The sequence below is a fragment of the Armigeres subalbatus genome, chromosome 2 (genome assembly GCF_024139115.2).
Source record: "Armigeres subalbatus isolate Guangzhou_Male chromosome 2, GZ_Asu_2, whole genome shotgun sequence".
In the NCBI taxonomy this organism is placed as follows: Eukaryota; Metazoa; Arthropoda; class Insecta; order Diptera; family Culicidae; genus Armigeres; species Armigeres subalbatus.
The window spans coordinates 325930804-325947311 of record NC_085140.1 but is presented as its reverse complement, the minus strand read 5'-3'; the positions used below and the strand labels follow the sequence as shown (position 1 = coordinate 325947311).

The 16508-nt window shown below is 38.5% G+C and overlaps 1 protein-coding gene across 3 annotated transcripts in view; it reads right to left on the bottom strand.

The window, feature by feature from the left end:
- Positions 1-15169, bottom strand: part of LOC134212721 (neuroguidin) — a 139390-nt gene extending 124221 nt beyond the window's left edge. The window contains exons 1-2 of one of the 3 annotated variants that reach the window (XM_062690808.1): positions 14840-15169; positions 13942-14509 (exon numbers count right to left, since the gene is read on the bottom strand). In XM_062690808.1, coding sequence (XP_062546792.1) covers positions 13942-13950 — 9 coding nt within the window. In that variant the 5' untranslated portion in view covers positions 13951-14509; positions 14840-15169. The remainder of the gene's footprint in view (positions 1-13941; positions 14510-14839) is intronic. The other 2 variants (XM_062690807.1, XM_062690809.1) reach the window with 2 other exon arrangements.
- Positions 15170-16508: the final 1339 nt, after the last annotated feature.

Genomic DNA, 16508 nt, shown 5'->3' with positions numbered 1-16508 from the left:
AAGCAGTATTCTTGAAGTCCATGCGAAGGGCCGACAGATTTTCGGCACTGGGAAACAACTTGGGAAACGTCAGACGAACAATCGAGCGAAACTGCTTATAAAAGGAGGGCTTCGCACTCTCCGGGTGTAAACAAATGGATAAAGATACTGATAAAATTTGTGCGCCGCAGCCGACATTTTTGCATCGGCGCGCCATCGCTTGAAATTGATGATCACTCCGCTGATTTATATTTTTCCAAGCCGAAATCTAAAGCCTTTTCTTAGAAATTCCAAAACCATTCAAGTTCAAATCCCGGGTGAATTTCTTTGACAATTTGGAAAACAATCATGGAAATTCTAAAGAATTAAAGTGCACATCCTGGAGAAAAAATCCGGGGGAATTCCAAAGAATTTCTCTTGAAAATTGAAAAAAAATCTCCGTCTAAATTTCGAAAACCTTCATGTGGAATTCCCTATTGAAATTTCGGAGAATTTCCATTTGCCATTTGACTGAATGCCACAACGCCTAAAGTTCTTTGGCTAAAACCGAAATAGACATACGACCGAAAAGTTCATTTAGCTGAAAAAATCGTTTGGTCTAATGGGTCATTTTGCCAAAATTGCCGTTTGATTGACAAGGTCGTTTGGCAGAAAGGGCAATTTGGTCGGAATGAACATACACAGTCGAAGGTCCCGTTCTGCCGAACTGCATTTTTTCGAAAACGTTGTTTGGCCGAAAAAACCGAATGGCCCTTTCTGTCAAATGACAATTTTTGGTCAAATGACCTGTCAGGGCAAACAAATATTTCTGCTAAATAATCAGTCATGACATTTTATCCCAAACCGTTTTCAACCTAACCTGTTTCGGCAAATCGTTCAATGCGGCTATATCAAATTCGGCTAGATGACTTTCGGCATAACGTGTTATTCGGCCGAGTTGCACTTGAACAAATCGGTTTTCGCCGAAAAAAGTATGGTTTGATCGAATATGTCATTTGGCCGAACATACCTTTAAGCCGAAACCCACCTGATCGAAAATGTCATTTGGTTAAATGTGTCAAATTGTTAAATGTGAATTTGATTAAATGTGTGCACGGTTAATCATGTTTCGTATCGGACGCAGAACTTACGCGAAATTCATGTGTTTAGTTCTGTTTAATTTACTTAAACTTTTTTAAGGTCCGGGTAATTAGTTCTGTTTTGTGGGAATGGGAAGTAAATCAATCAATGCGCCACTAACCCTTTTGACGTTGGACAACGTCTTACTCGAAGGTACTGGGTGTCAAATCAGAATCTAAAATTGAGCACCATTACGAAATCATGTTAGAATTTGAACGTTAATAGAGCCTTTATCTTTGGATGGAATTTCAAGATTTATATATCAATCGACTCCGCAACTCTGCAGTAATTTGTCAATTTCATTGAAACTTTTGATTATTTACGATAAACTATTGGAAATTTCAATTCTTGTCCTGCCCAGTAAAAATATCCTAACCAACCAATCCCATTCATGCATTCCCAACACGGACATCAAAATGATGTAAGTTACGGGCCTTATGACCTACCGCGTATAAAAAGGCCCATGATTCGCCCTCGCGCGTTATTTCTGTACGATGATCCACGATGAGTGGTCACGGAGAACGGAAACGGAGAGCGTACAGAACGATGGCGTTGATGCTAGCATAGAAGGCGGTGGTTTCTGCATCTGTAGCGATTAAGCGGCAAACTATCGAGTGGCTATCGTCGGCGTCAGCGGCACTGCAGTGAAATTTTCTTGCATGGTTCTGGATCTGGTTTTGTTGCAGGACCAATAAATTGGTTCTTTTCAGGACCACCATTTTATACAAGGGAAGGTTGTTGTGTGAAGAATTTCGTTCAAAGTGCAAATTAATCGCATTGCGACGCCAGAAAGTTGCTGTCCGCAGCAGAATCACGAGTAGGGTGGTCTAACTGGTAGTACCGAAACCGGTAATACCGGTAGTACCGGCCAATTTTGGGTACCGTAAATACCGGTATTAGAAACGGAAAATACCGGTATTTTCGGTATTGAAAATTTTGCTGTCAGAATAAAAAATCTGACTTTTTCTTCAATGAACATTGTTGATATCGTCCAAAATTTTCCCGCTATGTATGAAATTATGAAAAACGGTACGAGAAGTAGTAGTTCTTTTCCGTAGATCACCTGTGAAAAACGATTTTCTGCAAAAATATGTCTGTCCTGAATTCGGAAAAGAATTTGAATTAGTGGCTGATGTTAAGGTACGCTGAAATAATTCAAGTCCTCGAACATGTTTAAGCTGTTGTGGAACTTCTACTCTGTGAGTTTTGCACTCTATATGAAGCCGGCGTGTCGTTCCATTTTACGTTGGAACTATTATCAAATCAAGCCACAGATATTTCCGCCACTATTTCGATGCTTTTATAGAATAAATCCAAGAGATATGATCCAAATACGCCGATCTTTTTGCTTTTTTAAATAATTATGCCGTGAATCAATTAATCAGAAACGATTTTCGCATTTTCTTCAAGGCATCCAGAGCTACTTTGATTAAGCATGCGTATGGGATCATGAAGCGTCTAATCATTCCTGATGACAACTGAAACTGAGACAACGATCATACCTGACGATCGTTACGAAGAAGATGCCTCTATGAATATATTTCTGGTTTTTCGGTTAAAGAACAACTTGTGAAGAGACTGTAGCAAAGCAAAACACTTGCGTTGCTGGTGGTAAATAGGTTGACGCCGGGATCCTTGCATGCAATCCGTAAGGAATTCTCTTATTATGAATCGGAAGGGATTACGGGCAAGTATTTGATACTGATTTTCGACGGTCTTGGAACCATGATCAGTAGTTGGCAACATTGCTAACAAAATCCAATGCGGATTGGGAGATGAGTCGCTCAGTATGTAATGTCTACTGAAGTTTCGTTTAGCCCAGCTAAACAAGCAATGATTTTAACATTTGAGGTTTGTCAACAAATATTGTTTTTCATCCAGAAGTCCAAATCAAAAGTTTTTCTTTCACTACCTGAAATTTTCACAAAAACCGGTATTGACTCCATCAAATACCGAAAACCGGTATTTGACAAAAATGGCCAATACCGACCACCCTAATCACGAGGAAGAGGTGCGTCGGAGGGAGATGCTACAAATATGTATTCGCATGGATGGCATCAGTGCCAGCCAAGTGCAATTTTCTCAAGATATTTATTTGGTTTTGTTGCAGTTTGTGATTAGGTAAGTATTGCAAGTAAATCACTTCTCAGGATCACAGTTTTGTGGAAGCGAAGGTTTAGCCGAGACGAAGTTTATTTAAAGTGCTAATTGTAATCGCCTGGCGACAGCAGTAATGCCGTCAGTAATAAAATCACGAGCGCGACAATAATTCTTTTTACTAGGATAGGTTCTTTTCTAATCCGCTTCATTTCCTCAGCGACACCAAGCTAAATGTAACTCGAATGCTGTTGGCATGTGGGGAATTCGATCTATAGTATAAGAAATAACCTAAGCAGCACACATGTTGCTCACAAAGTTTCTGTGACACATATGCAACCAAATTTAGTTACATTTGAGTTGCTGCAACCAAATCGGTCTGGATTGTGCTGCTAGGGAAAGATCACCCTAATTGTGACGTGAATATTCCACAATCCACAACATGTTTGATCAAAATGTATCTCAAATACTCATACTTTAACCAACACACAATAATACGTTACAATAATATCATTACGTTGTCAAACGTCTACCTTGCGGCCGTGTCTACAACCCTTCTGATTTTTTGTTATCATGAGAGCTCCATCAAATTTTGCTTTTGCACCTTCAAACATTCATCGAATTGTTTCAACAGCAAAAAGTATTATTATTATTATCTTTATTAATGAGGTTTTCGGCCCTGGGCCGGTTCACCTCGTACAGCAAAAAGTAGTATTTGGCACAAATTTATGGTTGCATTAGACTGCTAAACAAATTTTAGGTAAAATATTGAAACTATTGAAAACAATCAAGTAACTATTGAATTACAATCAAAAACTTTTTTCGCTAACTACTAGTTATACCAAATAACTTTTGTTCAAGCATTTTTTCATAGGTGAAACCTTCCTATTGAAATCTTTGAAAAAAGCCATTGGAAAAAGAGGGTTAATAATGTTTTGTACTGGAGGACATAGAGCTTTTGAGTGATCCGGATGATAAGTTCTGTTTTGTGTTGTCGAAAAATGAAATTTCTTAGCGAACGCAAAACTTTCGCAAGATACGGGTGTCAAACTCTGTTTTGTACTGTCGGAAACTAAATTAATTAATGCGGATTGCCATGCTTCATCTATAGGACGCAGGATTTTCGAGATATTTGGTTCGATTGATCGTGCAGAGCAATCGCGAGAGCGAAATATTTTGTCCTGCTTTGTGCGGTCCGAAAAGTAAATCATCTATGTAGCTCGCGTTTTCAATTCACATTTATTATTATTCCTTTCCATCTTTTAACAAGATCGGATAATTCCTCAAATAGAAATGGTGTCATTGGCCATATTTTTTTGAATTTACGGACAAAAATGGCTCTACGGATGACGCCGATGTATAGGCTGACTATGCGTACCGTATGTAACGGAAGAGTAGCGTTCTTCAGGCCGTATTTTACTGTCCCGTTTAAAAAATTCTCAATTTATCCCGCTTTTTCATCGATTCTTCCAAAGAGCTCTGAAATTTTATTCAAACGTTGAGTTTCCACAGAAAACAAAAAAAAATATAACGAAAGTGGACGATTGATAGATTTTTCTTTAGGTTTTCAAAATTTAAGCCTACAACAAAGTGTTGTAAATCCCTTTGAGAGATTTTTTCATACAGTTTTATTTCAATTTTTCCCGCTGATTCAGGGAACATTAGCCATTGGTCAATTTTATCAGTGATTGTAAATTTGATAGACAAGCATTTCCTGAAAAACAGGACATGTCACGTCTCACTATCAATATAATAAAATACACTCAGTTCTTTTTTTTTACACGGGTGGGTTTTAGCCGATTCAGATCTTAGGCGTAATTGAAACTGTGAGTCAAACCCATGAAAAAATTCACAAAAAAATAAAAAAAAAATTCAGGTGGTATTTAAAAAAGCTGTCAACCAAAAAATCATGAATACCTACCGTGTAAAAAAAATATTGGGTGTAAAGCGGAAAGACCTTTTCAGCTTCGACGCATATTCAATTATTTATTTTAAATCTTTCGAAGTAGATAACTCTATTAATAAATCTCGCATTATCACACATTTTTAAATCATTTAGGGGAAATGTTCCGATCTCCATTTCACTGTACTGTACATATGTATGTATTTAATTAAATGTCGTATATAATCATGAATGTTATGCAATATAAATACATATTTCGATATAAAACTTCGTCGGAGATAAAACCTCTGAAAATGTGTAGTGAAAATAATATGGCGATGGCATCTGCGATGATTTTACGAAATTCTTTTGCTTCAATGAAATCCACTATAAAACGATTATCATGCTGAATTGTCTCTTTACTAGACCGACTGGCTGTTACCAATGCCGTTTGATCATGATATATGACGACCAGTGGCGTAGCCAGAAAATTGGTCTGGGGGGAGTTTTCTGATAATTTTTTTTCGAAAAAAAAAATTGTTCTGAAAATGTTGTCTCTGGGGGGGGGTTATGTCCAAAACCACCCCCATGGCTACGCCACTGATGATGACCATAATAAGAGAATATTTGACAGTTCTAGTTTATCAATAAAAAACAAACGGCATGGATGGAAGTAAGAATTAAAACTTTGAATTGATCATTTAAAACACGTAAGTAAAAAATGAAGTACTCCATTAGTGATTGATTGTGATGGTACTAAGACAAATTAACAAAAATGCATGGAAAAAAGGAAAGTTTAAAGTGACTGGGACTACGCCCCGTGTTATTTCTTCTATCTTTTCTCTATCCATTTTATCACCTCGCGATTTCGGAAATGCATATTTCGTCTTCAAGATGATTGATGTAGCTGAAAATGTGTAAGCATGCATATTGTGAGTAAGCAAGCAGCATGACAATATTTCAAAGCTATGTATTTTGGTGGAACAAAGTGTTTAGCTCTTACTACTCGTGTGCACTTTCCAAATATTTGTTGTTTTTTTTTCATACAATCAGAAATGCAGAGTTTGTGTTTTATAAGACTCTTTATGTAGCAATCACAAATGCCAATTGATCTCATGTGAAGCCGAAGTAACTTTTATAGCTACTAGACGATTGCAATGTATACAGTTAAAGAATATTATGCCAAATTTTCAGAAAGATTGCAGGTTCTATCGATTTATTAGATTTTTTTGTATTTCTCCATATAAAACGAGTTTAAATAATTCAACGGCATATTTCTCAAGTTGAAGAAAACTGACATGGGACGCTTCATCTTTGTCTCTAGGGGCAGACTGTTCCATAGGCAGACACCATGAACCAGCACGCTTTTCCTTAGTTGAGCTGAGTAGGGTGGAATGATGAAACATGGTAAATCACATCACAATACATGAAAAAAGGTGCTATCGCGGATTGTTTGCAGCGAGTATCGGCTGGTAAAATTGGCAGAAAGTACGCAAGGTACCATACACTTTAGCTATCACGTCCTTCATTTGGTTGCACCACTTGAGATTTCGATCCATGTGAAGGCCGAGATTTTTCACACTTTCGGATGGTGGGATGACTTTATTGCAGAAGACGATGTCACGCTGACTTGTAACTGATTCTCCACGGGAAAAATAATGATTACTTGCGTCTTCTTGAGATTCAGCACTAGGCTGTTGAGGAAAGCCCAGCGTTCGATCGGAGCATGGTCGGTGTTGATGCTAGAAATCAGTTGGTCTACCTCCGCTACAGGTCCTGTGATGTAAATTTGGAGGTCATCAGCGTACAGATGGTATCTGCATTGTAGAATAATAAAGGTACTGTTGATATATAGCGACAAAAGTTGTGCACTTAGGCAAGATCCTTATGGCGTGCCATCAGTGAGGTGTTGTTCACCAGTTAGGAGATCACCAACTTTTGCATGCTGACGGAGATAGTCCAAATTCACTTTCGAGCTTCCTTTCTAGCTTGCGGTGGTTGACACTATTGAAGGCGACGAAAATGTCAACTAATACCATAACAGTGCCGCAGTTCCCGTTGAAGCCATCTTAAATGTTATGCACTACCTTGGTTAGTGCTGTGGCTGCTCCTGTAAGCGGACTAGTATTTCGCAAAGAGGGCAGGATCGAATGATTCGAAGTAGTTGGAGATTTGTACTAGAAGGATTTTCTCTAGTATCTAATCGCAGGGAGTACGCTGAAGGGCCTAAAATCCTTTGGATCAGTAGGATTAGGTGATTTCAGGATTGGAGTGACAATCCCTTTTTTTCCAACGAGAGGGAAATATTTTAGTATCGATGATGGTGTTTTTTTTTTCAGATGGATATAAGTTGTGCTTAACCCTTAAATGCGCAATGTTGTTTTAAAACAACAAATCGAAAATACGTTTAGTATACATATGTTAATGATTTCAATGGTTATTAACGTTAAAAATATTTCCAACAATTTCTAAAAAAAATCGCCTTGCGCCTTTAAGGGTTAACGAAAGAGATCGGTATGTTATCACTGCCAGTAGCGTTGTTGTGGATGTCCCATAATTTCTTAGACACTTTTTCGGCATCAGTGTGTTGAAAACGGAATCGCTAGCGCTGATTTTGGCTACGGACGGCACTCTCTACATCTACCGTAGGCGGGATGGTAGGGTGCAGCAAACGTGTTAAGGTGTTTTTTTAAATTTTAGATTAAGTTCAACACCGTATGGATGGTGGACTCCTTCTCGCTTCAAATTGATCCAAAGTTGTTTGGTTGGCAGGTCACATGAAAAGCGTTTTTTTGCAACAGAACAAATATGAGAGTTTTAACCTTGTCACGTTGTCGGATGTATTCAGTCCATTGAAGATCTCCTCTTCGTCGAATTGGGTTGCGGGAGGAAAGCAAGTAAAGCAAGATTCCTCACTTCGATTGCATTTTCAATTTCGGCTGTTATCCACGGGTTTCGCTTGTCTCTAATCGTTATTGTTTGCTCAGGAGCATGTTGGTCCAGGAGAGACTGGAGGTGGGATGTGAGAGGTTCGGATTTAGTTTCAACATTTTCAGATCGATAGAATGATTCCCAGTCCTTAGACAAGAAATCGGCTTGGAGACGAACGGGGTTGATCCTTCGGAGGCTGCGAACTTTTGAACGGATTGGTATAGCAGGAGGGATTCGTATGTCGGCAATCACAAACACGATTTCATGTCGGAAATATCACTGGCGGGTGAAGATCCAGCTCGTCACATTGTGTGTGCTACATCGGTGACAAGATTGTACTAGAGCTGTGATTCAGTGATGCGAGTGGCAGGCGTTTCAAGAATGGTAAGGTTGAAGGTGTTGTGGATCGCACCTAAAGCTGTTGCATTATAGCTCCGTTGGTCATGTTGATATTGTAGTCGCCAATAATAAAGGTCCTATCAAAACCAAAATCAACTAGATCAAGAAGCAACTTCTCATAGCTAAGCAAACAGCTGGTGGACGAATTGTTCACCACTGCCACACATATGTTAAGATTGTTATTCTTGATTTGCACAGCTTGAAATTCGAACCGTGTAGCAATTGGCAGTCCAGCGTCGAAGGATGACTTAAGAACGAGAAGTGGCTTTAATCCCTTTTTCACATATAAGCCAATACCACCGAATGTTTTACTGCCACGCCCTCTTTTGGTTGGTAAACAATGTCGTATGAAGTTATAGCCGGGAATTCGCACTGTTCCTATCGGGGAAGATTGTTTCATCTTGGTTTCTGTAAGTCCAAATAGATGATAATTTTGTTTATCAAGAACAAGCTTGACACTGTCGATTGAACATTCGAGGCCTCGAACGTTTAGGTGCCCAATTCGTAGGTTTAGTATAGACATAATAGTGGTATTAAATCGTCAGTTGGGGAGGTCAATTGGGGATTTGGATGTGACGAAAAAACTTGTTGAGCGGACAGAAGTTTGAGCTTCGTCATCAAAGCTGTTGGTCATCTGGATGAGATGCTCCATGTCTCGAATCGGGCTGTACCTTCTTTGGCCCGGTAGTCGAATGGACACCTAGTCCGAAATGTATTTACTAACAGCACCTCGTTTATCGTGAATCTATACTCAAGCGGAAAGCTAGTTTCTAAAGCACACAATTTGGCTTCTTTGTGCACTTCAAAGTACCACCGAAGTACGGCATCTTTTGCTCTACGGTGATAGTAGGAGTAATCGATCTATCGCTCCACTTCGACGGTTTAGAGGGTATTCGAAAACATGAGAGCAGTTGCAGGGTGATTTGCAGCACGCCAAGAAACTGACTTATGCTTTCGACGACGGCTCTAACGTTCTCATTTTTTTTTGACCGGCACTTTGTTGATGGCAGGTCGGCAACTGTTCATATTAGCAGCAACCGTGGAGGCGAGTTTGCCCCCGACTCGAGAAGCTTAATCTTCTTCTCGATATTAATGAGCGTGAGGCATTGCTCGGACTGTTTTGTACTATTTCGTTCGGCTTCTGTGCAAACTTGCTCAGGATCCGGTCTACCTGTTTCTTGTGGGTAAATTGGACAAATTTTTAGTTTCAATTGCAGCTCGACCTGGTTGGCCTGACCTGGTTGCCCGAGCAGAGTCCGCTATCAAAATATTATCAAAATGATAACAAATTGAGTTTTTGATATCACAACTATAACATATTTTGATATAGAATTGCAGAGTACTCTAGCAAATATCATATTTTGATATTATTTTGATAACTGAAAATAATAATAGAGTCCGTATTCTATAAACCGCATGAAAACATATTTGAGGCCGTACACTTATTACGTGACAGCTTAAAGAGGGAGGAGGGGTACCAAATCCGCGAATGCAAATTTTAAACTATTGATGATTTTTGTAATTGCCTAAAATGACAAAACCTGTTCATAATATATTTTTTGGATATTTGTACAACTGGGTGATTGTTCCCCGTTCTATATTTTAGGATCATACCATTTGCACTTCCATAAGGAAATAAAGAAGAATTCCAAAATGCTCCAAAGTTTCGTGCGCATGTTACTTTTTTATAATTTACAGATCGCCGACTTGAACAAAGGTATATCCTGCACCCGGTACTCATGTTCTGTTCAAAGTGTTTGAACACGAGCACAGTGTTCGTGTTCAAAATTATGAGATTGTTTGATCACAGTACACTGTTCAACGCGAAGCAGTTCTCTCTGTCATCCGTTGCATTTGGGAAGCCAGTTTTCTCTGTTATTTGTTGATGAAAGGTAAAAAAAAATCTAGCTAGTTAAGGCACAGACAAAGTTAAGGTGTGGTGTGATATAAACTTGAATTTATTCCTAGTTGGATAATCATACGGAAATGTCTGGCAACAAAAAAAAGATAAGATGCGAAGAGTCTTTAACAATCATAAACTCTCAATTCTAACAAGTAACATGAAGCGTCACTTGATACTCATGCATACAGCGCAGCCTTCGCGAAAGAATTGGATCTTTGTGAAGAATTAACCATGCCGAAGACCTTAGTTCAAATCGATAGGAATTTTTTTTTCGAAACCGTATGTGTCAAGATGGTAATCGCCGAAGGGTTCACTTTCAACGTTTTTGAAAAACCTGGTATTGAAGATAGGGTAACCAACTTGATTTGGACCCCTACACATGTTGGACCCTCCTGGCGACAATTTGCTGATTTCTGATCTAAGAACAATGCCGCTGCTAATTCCCCCATTGACTTCAGGAAATAACTATTGTTCAGCATCTGTTTCACTGGATTCCCGCGCAAAAAAGCGATATTTAGATGAAATTTCGAGGAAATTAGATTGTTCAAGAAGGCGAGCGTCACAAAGCGTTACGCTTAAAAGTATACATCACTGAAAATCTCAGAACGTACACAATAAGTTTTTGTCGAAATTGTGAATTTAAAACGCAGGAGTCTTCTCATTGATGCATGCCAATCGAAAGATAATACTTGGCTTCGGCTCAATTGACCAGGGTAAAGAAAAATTCTACTTTGAAAATTCTACTTTGAAGAGACTAAATTGGGGGTGTCCAAAATGTGTACATTTGGGGGTCCAAAATATGTTGCACTGTCCAAAACGAAGAATATTTTCATTTCAGAAAATGGCAAATTTCAGTGATTTATCAATAACTGAAGCTCATTTTGAATTTCTATTTCATAAATAAGACTTTCATCTTTGAAATGGTGTAATTTCCGCCCATATCAAACCTGTATTTCAATAGATATAATCATATATTGGAATGCACTTCCTCTAGGGGTCCAAAATAGGACAGTTACCATATCTATCGCCAAGTAGAGAATGGATTGAAAATTGAGCATATCAATCGGAACAATATTATCAAGAAGCTGGATTGCGTAGAAGAAGGGAGGCTTTTGTCGCTCAAGGCTGATTCGGCAACTCACAGAGGCAGGAGTGTAACTGTCACGGGGCTACTCCATATGGCATAAGTCCGTTTGGCATAACGAGTTGAATAGCCAGGGGTCATTTGGCATAAAGACTATTTGACATAATAAAGAAAAATAGTCATAATGATTTTAGAGCCATTTGGCATAAAAATTTAATTTTGTTTTCCTTATTTTGATATCATCTCAAATAAATTAAAACAAATAGGTACTGAATAAGATATTTTTTTTTTTTTGGCTTTATTAAAGAGACTTTCAGTCCGAGGCTGGCTCGTCTCTGAAGATATTTTTCTGATATGGAGACTTATAGAAAATAACTAAATAATAACTAATCTAGTTTCTAAATCTTGATATCGCATAATATGTGTTCGATCAAACGAGTAACTAAATAAAGTATCAGTATTTTGATATCACTATATGAATCAAAATAATATCAAATTGAAGTATTTTTTTTTTGTTTTTGCTCGATATAGTCAATATCATAATGAAAACTCATTATGTAAACCGTAGAAAAAATGCCCGATATCAAAATAAGTTTTTTTTTGTTTTCCGTGATATCAAAAATTGTTATCACTTTGTTTATTTGGATACAACATTTAGTTCTCAACTTTTGATGTTACTTTTAACTCGACCACATGGTCACCAAAATTTGTTATTGCAAGTGAAAGTATCAAAATATCAAAATAAGTTTTCAGTTTGTTTTCATTCTGTGCTCGGGATGGCGAGTTCATGGATCTTTTTCAACAACTCACTATCGTTGTTCCTTGTCGACACCATCTTTGGGATCAGATCACCACGAATGCAGCATCGCTCGCACTGATACCATTAGTTGCCCAGCACTGGAACTAACTCTGATCCCAAGGCAGGCCATTATAAGGCCATTAAAGACAGCGATCGCAGCAAATCCAAATAATAAAATAAAATAATAAAAAGTGTCAAAGCGGCTATTTGCCCCATTGGATAAATGTTGCTATAATAAATTTGTATAAAATCTGATTTCCTGCAGTGCTGGAAATTTGAAATATAGTCAGGAACTCAAATTTATCAAGATACATCTTTCTTATATCATAAATACACCAACATAATTTAATGAAGACTGACTCGCGATTGATGATTAAGTATTTGAATGAAGTTTTACAGTTTTTTATTGATGGGAACATGACTTAAACGCTACTGATGGAAAAACTACTTCGTCGCAAAACCACTCCAACTGAATACTCTGAAAAATATTGAAAGAGACTTTTTATAAAAACTGTTTGGATTAGGCCTAAACACTAGACTATAATGACTAATAGACTGATTATTTATGACTGAGGATTTGTAAGGGTTTCTTTGTTGGACTACTAAAACTTGTAACTGCAACTGGAAAAGATCAGATATCACGATGACATATTGACACAATTGTTTAAGGTGGTTATACAATAAAGCCACAAAACGGCCATCTTGGAAACCACGTGCTTTTTCTAGTGATTTTCTAAGAGCACGAATTGAGAGAACCTCAACGCCCATGAGGATGAAACATTCGTAGATCGTTTGCTTACTCATGCTAAACAATCGACTTTAATTTCAGCATTGTACAAACATTATTACGCTAGATTTAAACTTTTGATAATAGGGGTAGAAAATCGTGTGGTGAATTTGAAATTCACCACTTGGCTTGATTGTATAATCACCTTAACCGCAAAAATATAAGGGAATGTCTTTGTGTTTTATAAATGGAATTAAAGGTAAAACATATATCTCGGGTCAAATCCGCGAATGTAACATTTTGATCAAGCTGAGAAAACAAGCTTGGAAGTTTTCAGATTAAATCTGAAAATTTAATAAAATTTTTATTTTAATTCCTATTTAGAAACTAAACATGTTTATTGAAATTTATTTCACCTCAACGATACATTAAGAAAGGGTTTATCGTCACTGACTCTGAAGTCTGCACTGCGTGTGAACATTTCAGTTATTTTGATAAAAATATATATTACAACGTTCTGCAACAGATAAATCACATACGTGCTACTTTCGTCGAAATGTTAAGCCGCTGTTCATTTTTTCTAACTGACATCTCTCGTCATAAAACTATCCCCAACCTGCCCAAAGTCGTTATTAGTGTATTCAAAAATAGCTACATTTTAACAAGAATATCTTCTATTAGTATGTGTCAAAAAATGACATGGTACATACAATTATGAGCATGTTCGTTCCACTGAACAAAACAACGCAGTTTAGCTACACGCTTCCCCTGATTTAAAAGCAAAGAACGCACTTTTAATCATAAAAGCAGATCCCTCTTCCCCCTTTCGTGCCTGACCTACCCGGACAAACGAGGAATTCTCTCCCTAACCAGAACGTAATGAAATCCCTCACGCGTAATCATTAATGGAACATATAACCCGCAGCCACTGGACCAGGATCCAGCAGCAACGCAGGAAAAAAAATCTGATGAAAACGCATCCACCGAAAACGGCCGAAAAAAAAACTCCATTCCAACTTACCTGTACCATCTTCTGGCCGCGTGCGTTCTTCCTAGCCGCTCGGTTTCAAAATTGCCTCGGGTTACACTCTTCGCCGCCGATTCACTGCAATTCGGTCGCGTTTTTGTTTACTTTCCCCCTGTCTCTTAGGTACTTGCGTGAAGCACACGGCACCCCCTTTTCTAGGATACGGCCGTTTCTTGTTCGTTATCCTTTGCACCTTTCAGTGGTCACTGCTGCAAGTTGCACACGACTTAATCCGTCCGATTCGGGAATCGTTTCTCACTTGAATCCTTCTTGATCAATTCTCTCCAGCACCGTGGGAGGACACATTCACCTTCTTCCGGGTGCACTTTGTTTAGGAATCACTCTACTTAAAGCACCGCGAGCTTGATCACTGGCGGCCACAGCAACCCCAGAAGCTTAATATCCAACAGTCAGCAGAAAAAAATTGACCCGTCGTCGAACACACGCACCGGGACTCGCGGAAAATCGCGTCTTACTTCCACTTGAACTTCAGAACGATTGAATCGACGAGCGCGACCAGTCACGGATTGTTCCCCCTGCTGGCCGACGACGAATGCGAATCCTACAATAGGACAAAAATAGAAAGGAAAAAAATCTCTGCGTAAGCGTACATGTACCGGAGTCGGGTCCTTTCTATGTAGGGTACCGGTGCCTGTTATGACTATTGATTGAAACGTTTTTGTGATTGATCAAGGCGATACATTTACCTCACAACATGCAAATGGATTTAACATTCCTCGACACATTATCTACAAGGAAATTTTTGAGGGTCACAAAGTATTTTAGTTACGTTACAAAGTTACATTCTCAAGAAATTTCGGTCATTTCGATCAGAATGAATTTATGCCATAACAGGTAATTTGTCCCTACTTGTACCTATAACACACTGTACCGCAAGGACTTTATAGGAACAGGAGCAACGCGGATTCCAGTTCGGGACAACACACACCGACCGTCGAGAAAACCAATACTCACGAGAACACTTTTTATTCCTGCACGGTCCCGATCTGTTGTGAATATGCGACCGAAAAGGACGACAACGACGACGGCTACACGTACTTGTATATATGCAGTCCTTCTGCAGCACTGCCAGCCGGGATGCACGTCAGAAAGGATATAAGGATGCGATAAATACACAGAGGGGGAGATTTTCCACGGTGGAATGAGATACCGAGCGCGCGACACCGCTCGAGCTAAGAACACGCTGTTTTGTGATTCTCAACAGATGTACACTCAGGAAAATCGACACATACTTTATGGCAAAAATCCATGTATTTTGAAATATGCATATCATGTGTCGGCACATACTTAATTGCATACAAATTCACACATGGATACTATGACCCACATGGATAGTATGGGTGAACACTCATGCAATGCATGTGGGCGCATGGAATATATGTGTCGAAACTATGGAATCCATTTTGCTACCCCCATTGCAAAAATCCATGTGTGAACTCATGAATATAATGAGGAGTTTTTTGTGAGTGTAAACACAAACAAACCAACTGCTCGAATATTTGACATTTCTGTACCGGCAACGACAGTAAAACCTTCTTAGAAAGGATTCGAGCTTTCGAACCAGCATTGAATTATTTCATTAATAGGGGTATCCGCATAATTCTAAACCATAAAAGAACATCACTGAACACGGTAAATGTTCCACTAAAAACCATAAGCAGAAAGGTTACTAGGGCCTTATAAGCTAACTGTTGCTGGGTAAAGTTTCAACCATAATGAAACCGTTTTCTGCGTTTTCTGGGACTCGTTCACCCAAAAAAATCTGCACGTTGTTTCCACCTGAAAAAGTACGTAGATTTTTTCCACCTGATATTCACGTAACTTTTACCTAATTTTTCGATAGAATTCTCATTCTACGTGAAAATCAGGTGAGTTCTACCTGAGTTTTGGATAGAATTCACCGGACACGTAAGTTTCACCTGAATTTTCTGAAGCATTTGCAGCAACGTGTGCACGTAAAATGTACCGGAAAATTCAGGTGGAAACAACGTTTAGATTATTTGGAGTGTTAACAATGGGTTGTTAACAGTAGCACAGTAACACCTGAGACGAGACCTGCAAAGACGGCTTTCTTTTTCCTTGTTTTGACACTTGTTCTTCTTTTCATCACAGTTGATCATCAATTCTCAACTGTTTCCTTGAGTGTTTCACCTAAATCCCGGATAGAATCTTCTGAGAACAATAAACGTGTTTGCAATTTACGAATTTGTAAACTTATTTTTATAAAGATTTTCCTATCGGAAATAAAACATTATTTATAACTGTTCAATAATAATCTGTCCGGCTATTGTACAATACTTTTCAAAGTGAAAAAGTACTCGTAAAATAAAATCATTCGGAATACTTTTCGAGGGATACCAATACTTTCACACAAAAAGGTGCTGGTTGCATCTGACAATTCGTGACAGCGCTTGCTGGTTGCAGATGAAGTTACATTTTTTCCTCTTTGCAAGTCCCGTCCCAGAGTAACACAACCGTATCTTGTGAGGTTGAATAATCGAACGCCACACGGAAGAAAAAAAGTACCCAGCGTTGAGTTT